We start from the raw sequence: 21,968 nt of genomic DNA, 5'->3' as shown, positions 1-21,968 counted from the left end.
ACTGAAACTAATCAATGTCTCCTAGGAGCTGCTTCATTAATCCCACAAATTTTTATATATGTATTTTTATTTATTATTTAGTTCAAATAATTTTAAATTACAAATGACTCATTAATTAGAAATCTATTGCTTAATTTTCATGTTTTAAGTTGTCTTAACTATTTTATTGTTTGTGACTTCTAATGTAATTTCATCAATGTCAAAGAAAATAGTTTACAATATTTCAACATTTTTAATTTATTCAAATTTTACTTCATAGCCCAGCATTAGGTATAACTTATTGAACAGTCTCTTTATAAAGGAAAAAAGTATGTATTCAGAGTTGTTGGTGTAATGTTCTATAAGTTTTAATTAGGTCAAGTTTTTGATGGTGTTATTCAAATCATTCATATTTTTATGATTCTTTTTTCAGTTTTTCTATCAATTACTGATAGAGAGGTATTGAAATATGACTTCATTTATTTAGTCTTCATTTTAGGTCTTTTTTTTTCTCTATTTACTTTGATTATATGAGTATATACTCAGCAGTGTTTTATCTTTATGAATATCTTTATCAATATGAATCAATATTTTTTTCATTATGAAGTGACCCAATTTATTTCTGGTAACAATATTCTTTTTTTCCAGTTGACTATATTTGATATTAATATAAGTACACAAGCTTTCTCATAATTAATCTTCCCATTGCTTGTTTTTCCCCAACTCTTTTACTTTCAATCCATCTGTGATTTTATATTTAAAGTGCATCTCTCGCAAAGAGTATATACTTGAGTTTTAGTTTATATCTATTCTGAAAATTTATTTTTTTCTTCTTCTTTTTTTTTTGGCTACACCTGGCAGCGTATGGAAATTCCTGGCCAGGGATCAAATCTGAGCCACAGCTGTGACCTATGCCACAGTGGCAGGAACCCCAGATCCTTAAACTCTGCTTTGGGCCAGGGATTGAACTAACCCGTGCCATCAGAGAGACAGTGATAGATCCTTAACTCACTGTGCCACAGTGGAAACTCTTGAAATTTTTATTTCTTTACAAAGTGTGTGTAAATTCATTTACACTTAGTACACTTATTTAAGTCAAATATTTTTGCTGCTGTTTTCCTGATACTTCTATTTTTTTGTTTTTTTTTCCTCTTATTTGGATTAACATATAAATTTTAAATATTCCACTATTTTTTTAAGCTATACTTCTTTGTATTATTTTTTTTATGATTGCACTTGAGTTTACAGTGTGCATTCTTAATTTATCACAATCAATCTTGAATTAACTTTATACCATTCGCTATATAATGAAATAATCTGATAACTGTATTATTTCATTTATACTTTCTCCTAACTTTTGTGCCATTTTTATCATACTCTAATTTTTATTTTTTGACCACTTCCTTGGCATATGGAAGTTCCTGGGCCAGAGATTGAATTTGAGCCACAACTGCAATCTACATCACAGCTGTGGCAATGCTGAATCCTAAACCCACTGTGCTGGGCCAGGGATCAAACCCCATGCTTCCACAGTGACCTGAGTCATTGCTGTTGGACGCTTAACCCACTGCACCACAGTGGGAACCCCAAACTCTAATATTAAATATTAAAACCCCATAATACATGTTATCATTTTTTTCTTTACCTAATCTTTTAAAGAGTTTTTGAATTTTAAAGAATTTAAGAAAACAATCTTTATATTTACCACTTCTCCTCAGTCCAGAGGGCTGTGAGATGACAGATGATGAGGATACATCATGCTAAGTTCCCAGTTAGATATCAGGAACCTGGGATCCTGACAAATGTGACACTATGAGTCAGTGAAATCCTTTCGCTTTTATACCTAACTTCTTAATTATCTACATTCCCCCCTAAGGGAAAACTTGACTGAGAGAATTATCTCTGCATTTCAGGCTTCTCCAGATCAGTCTCCTATAGGAGCCAATAGAGTCATTAAAAAATCTGGTTTGATTTCTTCTCGTCTGAGTAAATACTGTCTCTACCTTCAGCAATGGACCCCAATCTTGAGTTTATCCTATATTTTTCATTTACAAAGGGAAAAAACTTGTCTTTCCAGGGTTTAGTTCTTCGAATTTCTTTGTGACCACAAATCTATGATGATATTTTTAAACTATGTATTGTTGCTGTCTTGTAATCGTTCAGTTGATAATTTCTTGTTATTTTCTTTGGAATTAAAGATTTCATTTTTTTCTAGATCCCAAGCCAAAGGAGAAAACTTTAGATTTTCTTTTTTTTTTTTCTTTCTTTCTTTTTTCTCTTTTTTTTAGGGCTACACCAGCCGCATATGGAAGTTCCTGGCCTAGGGTCAGATTGCAGCAGCAGCTGAGGTTTACACCACAGCCACAGACCTGAGCTGCATCTATGAACTACACGGAGCTCACAGAAACATTGTATCCTTAACCCACATCTTCACCGACACTAGTGAAGTTCTTAACCCACTGAGCCACAATGGGAACTTCCACAGGAGGAGGAATCCTCCTGTGGAATTTTCTCACACTTTTTTCTTCCTTCCTTCTTCCTTCCTCCCTCCCGCCTTTCTTTCCTTCCTTCCATCCTTCCTTCTTCTTCTTCCTTCCTTCCTCTCCTCCTTTCTTTCTTCCTTTCCTTCTTAATATATGTTTTTTCGTCAAACCATCTTTCCACAATCTGAGATTAACCAACACTTTTAAACTCAGATTAAGATTCCTCCTCCTGTGAAAGTCTTAAAGTCTTTCCCAAATACACACTACATGTCAAACTCTGACAGAATCTTATTTACCAGCTCTATCATCCCTTTGGAATTTTCAAATACTATTTTGCATTTTTTTGTCTTTTTTTTTTTTTTTTTTTTTTTTAGGGCTGCACCCTGGGCATATGGAATTTCTCAGGCTAGAAGTCAGAGCTGCAGCTAATGACCTACCCCACAGCCACAGCAATGCCAGATCCAAGCCGAGTCTGCAACCTACGCCATAGCTCATGCAAAACGAGATACATTGAGCAAGGCTAGGGATCAAACCCTCATCCTCAGGGATCAAATCAGTTGGATTTGCTACTGTTGAGCCATAATGGGAACTCCCCACATTTTTTTTTTTAATGTACGAAGTACATGTACATTAAGAATTTTTAATCCAAGAAGAGTTTCTGTCCAAGAAGACTTCTACCTCCTTGAATGTAGGAACCATGTTTTCTGTTTGTTCGTTGTCATTTTATTTTTTTAAAATTCACTTCAGCTCAAGAGCCAGCAGAGTAACTATGAATTTGTTTGAAGATAAGTGAACATAATTATGGCAACAGTTCTCTTGTTTGAGATTGCAGGAAATAAGAGATAAGAGGTTGTCTTTTCTACAAAATAAATCTTCATTGGCACCATAAAAAAATGTAATAATGCACTCTCTAAACATATGCTTACTGTTTATCCATTATTATAACTTAAACATAAGTCAGGATGCCTGACTCTGACAAACATAAATATACTCAAATGTATTGATAACCTTATGTGCTATGACAATTTATTTTATTCTGTGTTGGGTACAGTTTTTAATATAGACTTTAACAATTTACAGATTAAGATACAAAAAACAAAATTATGGTGAAAAAACATAATTTAATTCAGTATATTTAATTATAGATGTATGACCTACTAAAGAAATTTTTAAGGATGAAAATATATTTTCAGAATACAACTCAATGTGTCTTTCTATGAAAGCAAATCTCTTTTGCTTCTCCGATGACCCTCCTTTTAGTGTTCATTATACTTGTACTGATCTTTCTTCAGATTCAGAAGTATTTTGCACATTTTTTATGAGAATGATGTTTATGAATGATAGTAAACTAGAGTATTATGTTCATTTCACATGTATATATAGTTATATAAGTTTTACTTGAGATCTATAAAGTATACTTTGTGAGTTAAGAGATAGTATTCTATAGAGAATTATCTACAAGTACAATATAAAAATTATCTAGCACAATAGAGAGGGCAAAACACAAGAGAAAATTATTTAGTGTACCTATAATCAAAGGTCATTAACTAGGATTTGTATCCCGGTAAAATTTTGACAGTTAAAATTCATAACCTATGTTCAGGTGATCACTTTCCTTGTCATGATTCAAAATTGGAATATATCACCTTATGGTGGAGTAGTTTCATGACTCAGTTTTCCTTCAAAGTTTTAGCAGGCCCTAGATCTTGTCCATTTTCCCTATAGTCTAGAGTTTTCCTGGATCTGTTCCCCTATAGGCAATGCCCTACTTCATTCTCTTTCTCTGAAATCTCTCTATTTGGTTCATTAAGGTCAAAAAAGCGCAGAATGATGTGAGGGGTTCCCGCTGTGGCACAGTGGGTTAAGGATGCTACTGAAGAAGCTTGGGTTGCTGCAGAGGTTCAGGTTTGATCCTGGCCCTGTGTGAGTTATAGATCTAGTGTTGCCACACCTATGATGCAGGTCACAGCTGCAGCTTGAATTCAATCCCTGGCCCAGGAAATTCTGTCTGCTGCCAGGTGCAGCAATTAAAAAAAAAAAAAAGGCGAGAGAGGCAGAGAGAGAGAGAAAGCAGAAATATGTGAGACTGATAAAGAACTTAAGAAGCGAAATTTATTGGTTAAATATTAGGCATTAAGGGTCTGTTCCTAAAGAAAGTTAAAGAATTTTAATTACAGTTTGGATATTAAACCTGAGAAATTCACCTGTCCCACTGAAAATAAGTAAAAGTAATATTTTTCATTGATGTCTTCTCCCATTACATTGCACAATATTACATAAGGATACAGGAAATATCTTACTCATGCTAGTGTCTCTAGCAACTCACCAAAGTCTTAATTAAATACTGGCTAAGTTAATACTCCCCCCAAAAAAGAGGAAAGAACACGAAGTAAATTTAATGACAAATTAAACAGTTTGAACTTCGAAATTGTTTTAGTCTGAATTCTTGAGCAAAACAATTACATATTTAATTCCAAGTGTTTCTTAATTTTTTTTCAAAGTTTATCACTCACTCTCTCACAAAGCTTTTCAGGTCTCGGCTGAATCTCTCATTGATTTGACTTGGCTCATATATGAATTTTTCTGTTCCTTTTTTCTTTTTTCCTGGCTGCATCCACAGCAGATAGAAGTCCCCAGGCCAGGGATAGAATCCAAGATGGATTTGTGACCTACGCCACTGCTGCAGCAATGACAGATCCTTAACCCACTGCACTGGGCCAGGAATGGAATTGGCACTGGAATTGAGCCTCTGTTGCCACAGAGACAAGCCAGATCATTAACTCACTGCATCACAGCGGGAACTCCTGTACTCTTTAGACACAAATCTGCAAATACTATATGGATCGAATACTAACTGGCATTTTGTGGGACAATTTATCTAATTTTTTCCTCCTTGGGAGTTCCTGCTGTGGCTCAGTGGGTTAAGAACCAGACTAGAATCAATGAGGATGTGGGTTCCATCCCTGGCCTCATTAAGTGGGTTAAGGATTCAGCCTTGCCATGAGCTGTGGTATAGATTGCAGATGCAACTCAGATCTGCCCTTGCTGTGGCTGTTGTATAGGCCTGCAGCTAAGTCTCCAATTTGACTCCTAGCCTGAGAACTTCTATATGCCGTGGGTGGGGCCCTAAAAAGACATAAAAAAAATAAAATAAAATAAAAAATTTCCTCCTTAGAGGCTTCCAGTCAGTAGCTGCCCAGATATTCCCTCCTTCCAAGGAATCCATCTTCATCCATGGGCTCTCCCATATACATCCATATTCTAGGAAACAGAAACCTCATCCAAACTGGTTAAATGACAACAGAAACATTAAAAGTGGAGTAGGCTTTAAGTTAGTTTGTTAGAAACCTCAGTGATGTCACTATGGGCCCTCTTCTCTGTTTGCTCTGATTTATGTAGAATCAGCTTCCTCCATGATTTCAAGACGGTACTCAACAACCCTAAGAGGAACATAGCTTTTCATTTCCAGTGTAGGGAAGGGAGAAACCTGAACTTGAGTTGATTCAAAAACAAGAGAGAAGTTAGGAAGTGGAAAGAGTGAGTATGGACAAAACTTTCAAAGAGTTTTCTCTAAAAGGAAAAGAGTAAGAGAGTGCTAATTGGAGGGAAATGTGGAATCAAGGAGAATAAGAGAGCGAGTGGGATATTAAAATGATGATGGTGGTGGTGATAATTTTTTAGAGAATTGGGCAAAAAAATAACAGCATATTTTCCTATGTTCACTCACCATTTTTAACTCTTTTTCTGTGAAATACCTCTTCTATTTTATTGGTATGTGTATTTTCATATATTCTTGATATGAAGTCTTTTTTTATCTACATATACTGCAAATATTTCCCCAATAAATGACTTAATCTTAAATTGGTATCTTATTGCAGATGAGGTGCAAGGATGAAATCAAAACATTATCCTCTGAGAGGATTCAAACCTGGTCTAAAATCTATAATGATTTTTAAGATATTAAGATACTAAAACTTAGAAGTGCATCATGTCGTGCACAACACCGTTCTAATGATATCTTAAGTCAAAGAACACTATAATACTAGCTATTATTTGTTGAGTATATCTAGCACTAGGAACTATATCTAAAAGTTACATACATCACCTTATTTAATTTTCACAATCAGATGAATTAAATACTATATATTTCATAGATGAAAAAAGGGGCTTCGGAGAGTTTAAGCTCATCACCCAAGATTACACCTTAATGACAGATAAGGGTACAGATTTGAATACTGGTCTGACTCTAGATCACTCTTCTAAACTTCCAAAATAAGTAATCATTAGAATTTAAAGCGACCTTTAAGATCTCCTAGGGCAACTAACCTAAGAGGCAGTATACAGTAGTTGTTGAAAGTGTTGAGCTGACTCTTGGCTATGCTTTTTATTTTATTTTATTTTTTTTAATTTTTTTTTTGTCTTTTTTGTCTTTTGAGGGCTGCCCCTGCGGCATATGTAGGTTCACAGGCTAGCGGTCCAAATGGAGCTGTTGCCACCACCCTACGCCAGAGACACAGCAACTCCAGATCCAAGTCGTGTCTGCAACCTATACCACAGCTCACGGCAATGCCGGATCTTTAACCCACTGAGCAAGGCCAGGGATCAAACCTGCAACCTCGTGGATCCTAGTTGCATTCTTAACCTGAGCCAAAATGGGAACTCTCTATGACTATTATTATTATTAGCTTTTCTCTCCACCTGACACTCAAATCTTTTTGTCGATGGGTGCAACATATGATTCCCTAGTGCTGAGATGAATACCTCCTGCTCAAGGTAATTCATTACCTCTTATGGAGGTCCATTCTATCTTTGGAAAGTTCTAGTTACTAAAATGTTCTTTCTTTCTTTTTTGCCTTTTTGCTATTTCTTGGGCCTCTCCCGCGGCATATGGAGGTTCCCAGGCTAGGGGTCAATCGGAGCTGCAGCTGCCAGCCTACGCCAGAGCCACAGCAACGCGGGATCCGAGCCGCGTCTGCGACCTACACCACAGCTCACGGCAACGCCGGATTGTTAACCCACTGAGCAAGGCCAGGGATTGAACCTGCAACCTCATATTTCCTAGTCAGATTCGTTAATCACTGCACCACGACGGGAACTCCGAATGTTCTTTCTTATAGTCAGATGAAAGTGTCCTTCTTGAAATTGTTTTAATAAAACTTTCTAGGATTGAATACAACAGAGAACTACCTTTCTGAAAATTGTTATTATTAGGTCTTCATAAGCTGTCTACTAACCCAAAAGAAAATCATAATGGTTACCTCTGCTCAAGGTCATCAGTGTTCTTCTTTGAACAGAATCCTCTTCTGTAGGTGTGACTGGGACAGCTCTCAGGTAGGCGGCCCACTTCAAGTCATCTGTTTGTGGCCATGTCCGCTTTCCTTATTTATGCAGTCATATTATGCAGCATATACATGAATTATATGCTACATATAAAGTGAATCATACAGTCCTCATTTAACTGAGGTTTTAGACTCAAATATGGAGTTCATATTTGACTGACAAACTCAAGTACCTGAAATAAGTGACTGTTTCCAAGACATTATTGTACCCCTATTCTTATACTATAATTAATTTCTCAAATACAATCAAAGTCAAATGTTTAAACTGGCTTTTAATAATAAATACCATGGAATAATTTCTTAATAGCTTTGAAAAAAGGGTTTTAATTAATTCCATCTACTTCTTTAGACTCATCTCCTGTGCTCACACTACATATGCAACTGCAATATCCTTTGCTTGTGTCTACAAACTGCCATGTTTCAGGAAACGGCTTGATTTCATTTCTTATTTCTTCCCATTAACCTCATAAATAATCATGAACCATCCTTCCTCCTCCAGCCATTCCTCCTATGCCTTACATTTGCCCTAAAATTCATTCCATTTGTTCTTGCCATGTAAGGAGCTGCTTGACTCCTTCTTCTAATTTCCTCTCTCCTCCCTCCCATATTTCCTTCCCTTCCCCTTCCCTTGCTTCCTTCCTGCTTTCCTTCCTTCCTTCATTCCTTCAATTTTTTTTTCTATAAATCTTGGTTTAAATGAGGATAGAAAAATTCTGTTATATGGGGCAATTAGCATATGAGAGAGGAAAATGTAGAGGGTGCTGGCACATGACGTTGTAGCAAGTTCAAGCCAAGCCATCACACCACATTGATGTGCTATCCATCACCCTCCTGATACTACTTAATGAACTGTATCTTCTAAGTACAAGGTGATAGTCATTCATGCATTCCTATATCTTAATACCATTTTTATTTTTTCAGTATTCTTATAGTATTCCTCTTCAAACAAACACACTTTTAGATGCTTACAGTAAAAGAATAAGGCAATCACATTGAGCAATAGTCATGGAATAAACATAAATTCAGGGAGTTCCCATTGTAGCTCAGTGCGTTATGAACCTGACTAATATCCATGAGGATGTGGGTTCAATCCCTGGCCTCATTCAATGGGTTAAGGATCCTGCCTTGCTGTGGCTGTGTCTGACAGCTGCAGCTCCATTTGACCCCTAGTCTGGAAACCTCCATATGCCACAGGTGTGGCCCTAAAAAGCAAAATATATATAAATATATATATTACACACATATATATATACACACACACATATATATAATCAAGTGATAGAGAAAGAAGTTATTCAAAGATACATGCACAATTGCATTAATAACATCAATGGCTGCTTTTCCTTCTTCTTCAAATGCTTCCATTTATCCTACTAGAATTCCTGTTCTGTGTTCATAACATTCCCCTCTATCTCTGCTTGTCAGAAAACTTTCCCCTTCCTATACTCTACTCCGTAGTTTTCAACTGAGGATTTATATGACTCATAGCTAGAGTTTGGAAAAAACTGATGTCCTAGAATCCACCTCAATCCAATTGAATCAGAATTTGTAGAAAGGTGCTGGACCTTGAGAGTACTCCTCCCTCTGCAGCCTCCAAAAGGAGAGGATGATTTCTATTTATTTCCCAAATTCTTGAAAGTTGGTATCATTGTTACTGTTCCTGATCCCCAGAATCGCTTTTGACTGTAATTTCCCTGTGCTCTTATGAAAACTCCTCCACTGACTCTCCACTCTCTTCTTGTATCTACGGATGCCCTTATCTTGCCCTCTAATTCACTAAAGATTTTGGAATCTGGCTCATGGTTTCACTTTCCATCCGTATTCTTATTATCATTCTCAAAAATATAGTGTGGTTAATACAAGAACAGGTTCTGGAAACTGGGTTTGAGTTCCCCTCTGCCAGTACTAATAATCTGCCACAGGAAGATTATTTAGACCCTCTATGCCATGTGATAGAGAAGGTACTAGGTGTTAGTGGGAGGATTAAATGAAGCACCATGTTTGTTTCCATGGGTCATTCACCCATATTATGCTTTGCTTGGACTATTGCTCACTGACACCCTATCAGAATTCTCAAACCTCCTCTAATCAATTACCTTTCAGTTATCTTTTAAAAATTAAAATCTTGGGGAGTTCCCATCATGGCTCAGTGGTTAACGAATCTGACTAGGAACCATGAGGTTGCAGGTTTGATCCCTGGCCTTGCTCAGTGGGTTAAGGATCCAGCGTTGCCATGAGCTGTGGTGTAGGTTGCAGACACTGCTCGGATCCCGCGTTGCTGTGGCTCTGGTGTAGGCTGGTGGCTACAGCTCCGATTGGTTCCTTAGCCTGGGAACCTCCATATGCCACCGGAGCAGCCCTAGAAAAGGCAAAAAGACAAAAAAAAAAAAATTAAAATCTTATCATTGGACATCCCTGCTTAAACCCCCCTGCCTTACTCTTGCCTATAGGATACAATATGATATTACTATGAGTACCACATAAACCATTCACTGAGCTGAATTACCACACATCTTCCTGTTTTGTCTTCCTTCACACAACACCTTCAATTTTCCTTCTTCCTTACTCTGGCCTTGAATATTATGGATCCCATAAATATAACCGCATGTTTTTTATCCAATAGACTCTGATTAAATTTTATAAATATGTGAATATGTTTCCCTGGATAAGTCTTGCAAACTCTCTAAGCTTTAATATCCTCAGCTATAATTTAGAATTAATATAATACTTACCTTGAGAGATTGTCTGAGCATTAGGTATGTTTACAGATCTGTATATGTTTACACACATACATATATATTTCACAGAAACAGATCCAGTTATGTTTATAGGAGACACACGCCCATAATAGGGGGCTTAAAAAATATCAGTAGCTGCTCTGAATTTGGTCATCAAAATTGTTGCTTTTCTTGTTATTAGCAGTATCATCCTCATTATCTCTCCTCTGTAAAGTCTGTCCGGTGTGCCCTTCTACTTCTTCTCTGGGACCCCCTAGCCCCCTGTGTCTATGGCTGTGATAATACGATTCATAATCATAACCCTGGTCGTGATTGCTGGCTTTTATAACCACCACCCCACTAACATAAGATCATTTTGAGGACACACCCCTTCTGGGGTCTGCTCCTTGAAAGAAAACTTTCCCTTGGTCAGATTCACCAAGTGCTCACATCAAAGCAGTGTATACACTTCAAGGTCATCAGGAAGGGTGTGAATTACCCGACCCTGGAGGAGCTGACACTGACAGGCTTTCTGCTGTGGCTCAGCTTTCTGTAAAAACAGGAAAAATGCCTCCTGAATAGGTCAGTCCCCCTCCCCGCACAGCCCTCCCTCTCCATGCAACCCTCCTTAGGTTGGTCATATCCCTGAGCTGCCTTTCTTTGAAGCTCCCCCCAAGGTGTGTTTATTTCTCATTAAAAACCTCCCTCCATGCTCCTCTTTGTCTCTCTCTCTTTCTCTTTCTATCTCTGTGTCTGTCCACTTTTTCTCTCTTTTTGTCCTCCCTTCTTCCCCCCTCACTTGCATCAGTTTTAGCCTTTTCTATATCTTCATCTAAACACTTAGAGGGGCCCCATCTCCTCATCTCCTCTCCATCCTGCACTGTGAGTCTGGTCACTTTCTCTCACTCAGTCTCTGACTGAACAGAGTCTGGCCGTAAAGATCTGATTTAGAATCTATACATTAGAAGGCAGTGGGGGCAAAAATGTAAGGATCCTCCTTCTCCTCCCACCCCGACCCCTGGCATATCACAATTACAGCAAGTTATTTCTGTGAAGAGTATAGAGTATAGAAGAAAGGCAAGCAGTTTAGCTCGGGAAAGCCGGTATCCACACAGCTTTGAGAGGCCAGTTTTCCCAACGTGCCTCGAGGTTTTATCAGGTTGCTTGACCAGACTCATGAAAGGGCAATTTCTTTTTCTTCGTGTTAACCCTCAATTGGAAGTTAGCACAGGGAAAGCCTTGCTCTTCACAAACACTCCAGGATAAGGTGATAAGAAGATTACAAGTAAAGCCTCTCTTTAGCTATTCCACATCTCCTGTCAGACGGAGCATGTTAAATTACAGCGCGGGCCACAAATGCATTGATCATCCACTCAGCTTGTACTACCAGGGTTTTAAAGATCCATGCCAAGGATAAGTGAAATCATCTCAGCCAAGTTTATTTTAGCAAGGAAGGTTAACCAAGTTCAGAGGTGAGGTCCTGGGAGGGGGGTTCTATCTCCCCAAAGCTGAACTCAACTTATGCATGATCTTCATCAGTGAATAATACCTTATGGCCCAGGAGAAGTGTTGAGAGGGCTCAGGAACCATGGCATAGCCCCTGCTCTTAAATACCTCATGTGTGTCTTTACCAACCCCCAGCCCCTCCCCTGACTTGTAAACCCAGGCTTGAAACACAAAGAACATTGCTAAAAATGACATTAATCCCAATTAGAGTTACTCTGTCAGTGTTCAAAGATGCAACACCAGGTAAATCATATTATGTTTTAGGGGACCCATGCTGATATATGCATAAGATATTAAGTTAGTTTTTATTTGTTTACTTGGATAAGATGCTCTCCTGTGAGAGGCTACAATTACCTTCCTTCAGCTTATAAAGTAGTTTAACAAAGATGTGAATACTTTGAATGGTTTTGAGAGTCCAGCCTTCATAAGAATATCACAGGCCATTTTTGTTGGAATTTGGGCTCTATCTGCCTGTACCAAACTGAAACACAGAGACAGAATTTTGGATGAAGGAAAAAAAATATAGCTTTATTGATTTGCCAGCCAAAGGGGGATCTAAAGAACACCCCAAAAGTTCTTTGACTGTGCCCCCATTAGAAAGAATTGTGAGGAGTTTTATAGTAAAAAGGAGAAAAACAGGTTTTCAGATGGGAATCAGGATTGGGACAAACACGTATTCTTCTTTCTCTGGGGGGATCTTAGCCGTCAAATCTGGAGTCAGGAGATCTCCGTATAATCATGGTGGTGGTCTTCTGGGTTACTGCCTAGAGTAACAGTACTTATGAAAAGGGCGTATTGATCAGAGATTAGAACAAACTAGGAAAGTTCCAAAAAAAAATCATGTGCTGATAATCTTTAACCAACAGGCAATTGTGCTCAGGGTGCCTAAACTTTAGCTTATGGGTGATTGTGTTTAGAGTGCAATTAAGCCAGGGAGAAGGACAAGGAAGGACTCTAAGCTGTCCTTGACTGTTCCTCCCTTCCCTGATCAGCAACTGTCTAGACCTGTCCCTAGGGACTCAGGGAAGGTCATGGTGGCTGAAGGAGGCTCATTTCCTAAAAACAAGAAATGGGGGACACAGAAAGGTTTTGCGCCCAGGAGCCCCACAGGGCCATGTCCAGTTTCACCATGGTGAGGCTAAAATAGGGGAAAAAAAAATAAATTATTAGAAACACTTAAAAATTCTGTGCATGACACTCTTCTTTATTAAAAAGACCCATTGCAAATTGGAAAGTTCCGAAGTCTTTGTGGTGAGGGAGAATGAATTATAGTGACATCACTGGGTCATGAACTAGGCCCACTGGCTACTTTCCAGGATGAAATTGACTAGGAGAGATCAGATGAGCCTATTCGTAGCACTAGACATCTGGGAGGCAGCCAGGGAATGGAGGTTCAAGCCCCCTATTTAGGACATACTTCCTCTTCCTCTTCATCATCAAATACAATCGCGATTTCCCAGGCAAGGCGTCTAGCCTAACAGTGCATTTCAATTCATATTCTAAAGAACACCCCAAAAGTTCTTTGTACTCATTCCTCAGTGAAAGGCCTCATGAAAAATATTAGCATGTCAACATCTGGCTGACACCTTTGGTGCATTTTCATCATGTTGCTGATGGGAAGCATTTTGCCTTCAAATAAGCATAATTTTCCAGTCTTTTCCATCTCCTTTTTTGTCTCTCTCCCAGGGTAATAAATGGTGTCTGAAGCCCAAGAAAAACTCATTTCTGTTAACAGATCATTTGTAAACCTTTAAGGGCAGCTGGTGAGAAAGGGCCATTTTTTTCTTCTGTCTTAACTTTCCTGGTTGTCTCTCTAAATGCAAAATGACACCTCATTCAAAGCTTTCTGGTGTCATCTTAATCTCCCTTATTTTACACTTTCTACCTTTTTGATATTGCTATAGACTTCATGGAGGCTTTTTACCTAATACTGTAATACCTATTATCTGAGGCATTTAGGTATATAGGTTCTTGCCAGCTAAGAATAATGCAGATCAATTGGATGTCAGCAGCCCAATAAAGTCAGATAGTATATTTTTTTTTTTTCAGGATAGAAAAAAAAAAAAAAAAAGTCTCCCTACCTGACCTCAAAGCCAGCACATTTCAATATTAATATATTTTATGCATGCATGTGATAACATTTTACCTTTCTTATGGATGTGTAGGGAAGTCTCACTTTTCTCTGTGGAAGATTATTACCTACTCCGAGGGGGCTATGATTATAGATACTTACTAAGACAAGAATAATTGATCATAAAAATCCTTTTATATTCCCACAATTATTTTTGCATTGACTAAAAGTGTCAAGAAAATCTGATTTTATTAGCCAGCTCCTAATTTTGACTCCATTTAATTTTTTATCTGGCTTTTTCCCCCAATATGTTTTTAGTCTGAGAGAGTTGGCAATTGTACAAAAGAACAATTTGTTACAGAACCTTTACTGAATGGAAGTTCTATAATCCAAGCATAACATCAAGTATCAAATAAAATAAAAATGTATGAGATCAGCAAAGGGGACATGCTCCAAGGTAAGGAACTGATCTAGGGCCTAGGAAAAAAGAAGTTTAAATCAAAATTTGACTGCTCAGCTATGAAGTAAGGCTGTGGAACAAAGGGTCAAATGCAGCTTTGACCCTTCATTCCCCTCCACCCTCCAAGAGATCAGATCCCGTCAGCACTGAGCCTATTTCCCGTAAGAAGCAAGGAGCAGAATTGTGCTTGATAAGAAGCAGTGTGGACAACTCTAAAGGACACTGGAAGGGAAGAGGAAGGAAGTACATTGGTTCTTCAGGAGGCGGGGGATGCAATGGACAGGAGAAGTAGCAGTGACATGGTACCGTCTTGACTCTTGCAAACAAAATCTACCCTGGTTACCACAAATGCTTTTCTCCATGCCTTTGCTTTTGAAAGTATTAGCTACAAGGATGAGTCTGGGATCCCAAGTGGACACTGTGGTGAAAAGCATGGCTGCTTCTGGAAAGAACTCAGATGAAGAGAAGGAGGGTAAGCGTTCCAGTTTCATGGCTAGTGGGTGGAAGATACTTGGCAACTCCCTTCTAGGACTAGCATTCTGATTTTGGAGATCCCATATACACTGGCTTTTCAGGTAGTATAGGATGCAATGGACAGGACAAGTTGAAGTGATATGGCGTCCATTTTACCTTGCAACCAGACCCATTGTGGGTTCCATAACCCATATATGTGTGTGTGTGTGTGTGTGTGTGTGTGTGTGTGTGTGTGTAGATTTGTCTTTATTTTATGGCTAATTTAACTCTATGAAACAAGTTTTTATATTTTCTTGAAATCAGTAAAAATTATATACAACTGAAAATGAGATTGATAGATACCCCATACTCTCAATTCATCAGTTCTCCAACTATAGTTGCGGTAAGACGTTTCTCCCAGGTGACGTAAATGGAGGCTGCTACCACCAACTATATTTCATTCAGTTCAACATCACACCTCATTCTCAGTCTACCTATGGAATACATCATGGAGGAGAAAATCTCAGGTCTATGAGGACTGCAGTTTCATGGGGAGAGGCTATTTCATCCCATTCTCAAGATAATTGGTTGCAGAATAAGATTTCAGAGAATAGCTTGTAGAGCCTGGAGGTGTCTGTAAGAAAGAGAACTGACTTCTTACTCTTTATCTGGGTATTTTCTGGAACCAAGAAACTATAGCATATCCTAGTGCTGCCATGGTAGAGCAAAACACAGAGAGGGAGATTCTGTGTGATCTTAACTGGTGCCTTCTTGTATTTTTGGGAAAAAATTCTCAGGGACGCTGGGACCAAGGTTGGTCAAAAGAGGTCCTTAAAGGGAGGAAGTCTACTAGGAAGGAGGTTAAAGACACCTATGAGAGTAGTCCCTGCTGGGACTGTGAAGTACTGTGCCTGGAAAAAGGCAGAGCCACTACCCCACCCTAAATGGCCTTCCTTCCCTCAGAGCATACAAAGAGGACTCAGTGGTTTTATCTCCAAATGAAGAAGCATTAAAGCCAAAGAAGGGTCAGGGGACTTAAGGCTGCCCAGGTGTTCTCTTGGCCAATAGAGAAGTAGGCCAAGGACTTTTGGGGACATCATGGGAACAGGCAAGTTCTCAGAAAGATGTTCTGAAGGTTAAACTACACATCACAGGGACAAAGAGTACGTCATGAGTGGTGTTACCAGTTGCAAAGAGAATCAGTGAAGTCAAGGACCAGGCCCAACCAGACTTTCCTACCAATTTTGACAAACCCTTCCTCTTTTGCCTTCTCACCCAACACCAGAAAGTCAAAGATAGGAGAAACCAATTGTGACTTCAGATCTTCCTGATCAGAGCCAGACAAGGAAGGCCAGAAGAGCTTGACTAAGAAGAGGAAGACTCCTGACAATATCAAGGATAACTTTCTCCTCCTTTTTCCAATCCAAGCAGCCATGTCAAATCTGTCCCGTGGACAACTGGGGGAAAGAGGGGAAGAAATTTGAATCCAATTTGAGATTTTAGTTTTAAAATAGGCTAAGCTGAGTTTGAGTATCTTAGAAGGGCTGGAAGGTTATAGAACCCTGCTGAGTTATTTTTTTAAGGATGGAAAAGGGAGATTTTGACATAGCATGTTTGAAGAACAGGAATGGAAAACAAAGGGAAACAACAATCAAAAGAAACTGCTTTTGTTTCTCACCCAATTTGCTAGGCCTCTTTTCAAACAAGTTTTACTGTTAAGGAGTTCATTGTACGATCTGTCAATGTGACCAAAATAATCACCTTCTGATCTATCAGTTTAGTAATTTAATGTAAGCAATAGGAATAACTAAAGAGACTGTTAAAGGGTTATTTGTCATATAACTTGCTATTGGTGATTCCAAAGCAAAATGCGGCAGCTTTGTCAAGTTCAGTTACATATGTGGAAAGAGAGTTCCTTGCTTCCACAGACCCTTACTTATTTGGGAGCACCCACTGACATTTCTTACAGCCACTCCCAATTATCAGATTTCATTTAAGAAGGACAACTGTAGGCATCATCTATAAATAAACACATAACACTAATTTCATCCTCATAATAGATAAGAAACACCTTACTTTATGCACCCTGCTAAATCTCTTTTGCTATTTCAGGGAATTAAATGAAAACCTGGCTATTTCGTCATGTGTGATTAAAGGAAAGAAACATAAAATAGATACTTCAGGTCAATCAGCAGAAGTTTGCTGTAGTGATCAAATTCATCAGTCCATGTTCAAGGCTCCATGAAACTTGATGTGTAGAAACACAATGAACAGGGGGCTGTCCATTTAAGATTCCATTGCATTGGGTTACACTGGTAGCAATGAATCAACCACTTTTATTTTCTATGTATTTCCTATGGAACTCATCCTGAGCTAACAATCCAGAGAAGCCATCTTTTTCACTTTTCTGCAGAGGGCTCTACTTACTTTGGCTGGTGTGTTCGGGCTTCTAGACCAGCCTTGATTCCTGGCATGAAGGCATGTTTGGCTTCTCTGGTCTCTGCCTTGTATCCCTTCAGAATTTCAAAAAATGAACATGATTTTGATGTACTGTGCCCTCTATATTTACCCTTTGGGATATTTCCTTCCCACTCTTTGGCCCAGATTTTTGACTCTGTTTGTCCTAAACCACAGCCTCAAGTTTGGACCATTGCAAAATATAATAAGGTGACTGCAGTTTTCACTGTAGAGGATAGTGAGGTAAGACATCTTCAATGGATACTATAGGAAGCATTCCTAATAACTCAAATATCCTGAAATTAATTCGCTCGTAGAGTCATTAAATCTCTTTCAATTGACCTCATTGATGACTCTACTACTTTCAAAGTCACATTGTTCACTTCTCCTTCACCCTAGGAAACAATCATGAGATAGATAGTAGAAGGTAGTGTTAAAGGGTGTTATACAAACCTTGATGAAGGGTGAGAATCAGAGTTCCAGACTCAGACTTTAGAACTGGATGGACTGGACTGCATATCCTGGCTCTACTATTTTCCAATGTACAGAATTAGGCAAGTCATTTAAAGTCCTTGCACAATCTTTGTAAAATGGAGACAATAATATTTCCTCAAGTAAGTGGATCAGTGAGGTGACATAGCAGACAAAAGGCCAGGCAAGAGAGCAAATTTCTCTTGGTTCATGTCCCGGGTCACCACTTATCAGGTGTGAATACATAGGCAAAGTACAAATATTTAAGTTCTCTGTGCTTTGGTTTCATCATCTATTTAATGAGGATACTAATAGCAACCAAGTCAATGAATTGCTTGGATGTGAATTTAGTTAGTATTGACAAAGTATTTAGAAAGTGCCTGGCCATAGTTAATGCTCGATAAGTGTAAGGCACTATGAATGATATTTCTGTAATATAGTATTACTTCTATTACTACCCATAATAATCAAGATAATGAGGTGAATATTAACAGTCTTCTTGGCAGGTTTGACTCAGAGCCAACCATAGTTCCAATTAGTTGATTGAAAAGGGTCTAAACCCAAAAGACTGAAAAAGAAAATATCCTTGAATTGGCCCCACAAAGACCCAGGATCCCAGCTACTCTCTACCTCTTCTGGGAACTTAGCAAATCACATCTTCTGGGGGTTTCTTGTGAGGCTCAAGCCTGAGAAGCTCTAAGTTGGATAGTTATTTTTTCTACTCTAGAAGAATCAATGATGCTAGAAGAAAACCATTTCTTTAATAGCAGTAGCAAAACCAGCTCAGCCAAGTTCCATGAGTGATGAGGAAGGTGCTACACAGCTATCAATGCTTACTAGGCAACAAGCTGTATAACAAAAAGACAAGCCTCTTTGCACCCTTGTAAAGTCCATAAATAAAATGACCAAGAACCCCAATGTGATGGAGTGAGTGAATGTGACATATACTGGCTTTCGTTCAAAAAATTTAAAAAGAGCATATACAGATATAATTTTAAGTTGAAGGCACTGTGGGGAGTATGAGGATAAAACAGGCTCTGGGTTCTCTAGTGTATAATGAAAGTAAAATATGTCCACAAATAGCTCTAATGCAAAGCAGGAAGTAGTAAATGTCAAAGAAATCCACAGATGTGGTGCAATTAAAGCGCTAAGACGGTAGAGAGGGTTTCCTGTATAAGGGATCAGAGGGAGCTCTGCAGCGGAAGTGGCATTTGAATAACTTTTAGCATCTGTTAAGGACTCATATGCCAACTACCAACCTTCTCCCCACCACCCATGGACCAAGCATTTAGCCCATGCTAATAATGCCCCCATCCTCCTTTACTTGGCAAATATTTACTCATTTTGGAAGACTCACCTTAAGGGTTATTCTTCTAAGGCTCCCTCCTGGAATAGATCTGGCCATATCTTATTGGGGAACACACACAATTTTGTATCCACTTCTCTCCCTTTGACATTTTAACTCATTACTATGTTACCTTTCCTGTCTTTTTCACTGAATGGTGATCCCCATAAAGGTGTATGGGTAATGATCCTCCAAACCCAGGGGTACAAAACTTTGTGGAATGATTGAGCTCTACTTTTTACAATGCAGACATCTCCTGAAGAAAAATTTACTACCATTTGTGAAAAGGAAAAACTTGAAAGAAAAGGAGAAGGGTGCTCCTTGTATGTGATTGTCTGATAATGGTGATCTGGTTTAATTGTCATGATCCAAATATTCCCAGTTGGCGTTATTATCTCCTTTCACTCCTGTGGAAATTGAGGTTCAAAGATTAAAGAACTTGTCCAAAATCACAGAGCTTTTAAACTAGGTATCTGGGATTTGAATCCAAGTGGTTTTCTTCACTGAGTAATGTTCCTGAATGAGGAGATACATCGGCAAAGTGATGTAGATGCACACCTCTGAGGGTTAGTCAGTATTAAATAGCCAATAAACACTTCGACCAAATCTAAAATGAGTGCTTCTCACCACCCCTCAAGACCACAATGGAATTCACTCTTTGCCTTCCTGGAGAAAATGCATCTCTTCCTGAGAAAGGGAAACCAGTGTTCTTCTTCCTCCCTTTCTTTCTAACTTCTTCCTCAATCTCGTCTTTAATCTCTCTTTCTTTCTCTTCATGAATGGAGTGAAAGATTAACAACCTCCAGTGAAGATGATGGTGATGATGATGGCTGGGCCAATATTATGCTAGGATATTTGTTCATCCCCTAAATGGCTTTAGTATGTACAATGACACAAGATTGAAGTTTAATTTTAATTTTTGATATTATAGGAAACAAGGTAAAAGCTGAATTTTTTGTTTAAAAATTGTTTCATACGGAAAAACCAGAAGAGAATAAAATGATTTACATGCAAATCAGACATCATTTATAATTGAAAAACCATAAAAACAAATTTAAAAGCCTGAAAAAATTCAATGTTCAATAATAATAAATTATTATAATCTATACATATGGAATATTCCACATTCATTTAAATATGTTTACAAAGAATGTGAGATAAAATATTGTGATGTGTTATTAATTTGGACATCAGATAACAAAAATATGAAAAGTGAAAGTCTAATTTCATAAACACTATATATACATATACATACATAAGTATATACGTATTAAAGAGAAAAGAAAGACATGGGAAAATATTGACAGTAGCTAGCTCTGGCTGATTCTATAGCTGGTGATTCTATAGTTTCCTAATTCTACCAGTAGCATGGTATTCCTTTGTAATCAGGAAATAAATTCAGATTTGATAAATGCATATCAAGTACATGGAATTTCATCTTGCAATTCTTCTTAGCCAAAAAAAAAAAGGTGTGTTTTTGTTTGGTGTTTGTTGCTTCATCCCAACCACTGTTTCCAGGAAGGAAGCTCTGTCATCCTGAAGCTTGTGTTTATTTATACCTCTTCACTCTTTCTCTCATCAGTCTGCCTTCCAGAAAACATTCTTAGTATAGTTCAGTGTATTAAAAACAACATAATCTTAAGGGTGAGGCAGATCTGAGTCTGAATTCATTTTTCCATATTTCTCATCTGCACTGTCTTCAAAAAACTACTTTCTCTGAGTTTCAACTTCGTGATCTAGCGAGAATTAAATGGGACTGCATATGCGGAGCAACCAACAGAGCCCCTGGGACACAATGCATTAATCGCTAACACAGGTCATTACTTCTTCCTGCTTCTTTTCTCTGCACCCCTCCAAACATACTGATTTTTCAAGTTCCAACTCCCATTCTCGCTCAAAGTCTTTCATGATTCTCTCTGGGCAGCTGAGGTGTCAATCTCTAACGATGTTTTCTGGACAACTCAGCTCTTCTACACAGCTTCATATATTTAGTCAGTGCATAGTTGGCCCCCTTCAAAATAAAAGCAATAACCTATCCATAGCATCCAAGACTTTCATTTATTATAAGCATTCAATCAGCAGTTTATATGCAGAGCTGAGTCTTATCAAGTTGTGTTCTGAAGGCTAAAGTAAACTTATGAGTTGTAATATAGAGTAGTGAAAACTGCAGTCTGCAGTCTTGTTTCCTCTTGTTTTACCTGGAACATGCTGAAAAGCTATCAGTGGCCCGTGGGTGGTACCTAGTGGCTGGATCTGAGTTGTCAAGATAGAATGTCACCATCCAGAGAGACAAGAGACTTAAAAAGCCCCAGAATAGTCCTGATCCTTGTCAGACTGAGGAAAAGTGCTAAGAACATAAATTGGTGAGTGCATTTGATAAGGTGAAGTAAAGTAGTTGGGTCCTACAGCTATAATTTCTTCTCTTACAAGTCCGTCAGTCAAGTAGATTACTTGGGAGTTCAGTTTCTATGGGATGGAAGCAGGAAAAGACAGAGAAGAGCAGAGGCACTCAATCACCTCCTTCAGGTATGTTTCTATTAGTACTTTCAGTTTAAAATTATGACATGCCAAATCAAATGATTAAATCCCAAGTTTTAGGCCACAATGTACTAAATGTCTGGAATGCCATTATTTTACTTCTAAGATGCCACTGGTTCTTTTATTTTCATAATTTACTTTCCTTCCAA

The 21,968-nt window shown here is 38.3% G+C and overlaps 1 protein-coding gene across 12 annotated transcripts in view; it reads left to right on the top strand.

Moving 5' to 3' along the window:
• The first annotated feature begins 14,771 nt into the window (after positions 1 to 14,771).
• Positions 14,772 to 21,968, top strand: part of LOC146401783 (uncharacterized) — a 42,298-nt gene continuing 35,101 nt past the window's right edge. For 6 of the 12 annotated variants that reach the window (XR_014809299.1, XR_014809298.1, XM_084967025.1 and 3 more), the window contains exons 1-2: positions 14,772 to 15,027; positions 21,712 to 21,807. Coding sequence is in view for 4 of the 12 variants with exons in the window: in XM_084967025.1 (XP_084823151.1) it covers positions 15,013 to 15,027; positions 21,712 to 21,807 (111 nt within the window). In the remaining 8 variants the exon portion in view is untranslated. The remainder of the gene's footprint in view (positions 15,028 to 21,711; positions 21,808 to 21,968) is intronic. The other 6 variants (XR_014809300.1, XR_014809304.1, XR_014809305.1 and 3 more) reach the window with 1 other exon arrangement.

The sequence above is a fragment of the Sus scrofa genome, chromosome 7 (assembly GCF_054392235.1).
Source record: "Sus scrofa isolate SSC_HxYL_T2T_F1_AM1 chromosome 7, Sscrofa_HxYL_maternal_Yorkshire_Landrace_v2.0, whole genome shotgun sequence".
Classification (NCBI taxonomy): domain Eukaryota; kingdom Metazoa; phylum Chordata; class Mammalia; order Artiodactyla; family Suidae; genus Sus; species Sus scrofa.
Note: the sequence above shows the minus strand (reverse complement) of the source record. Positions and strands in the feature narration are given on the sequence as shown.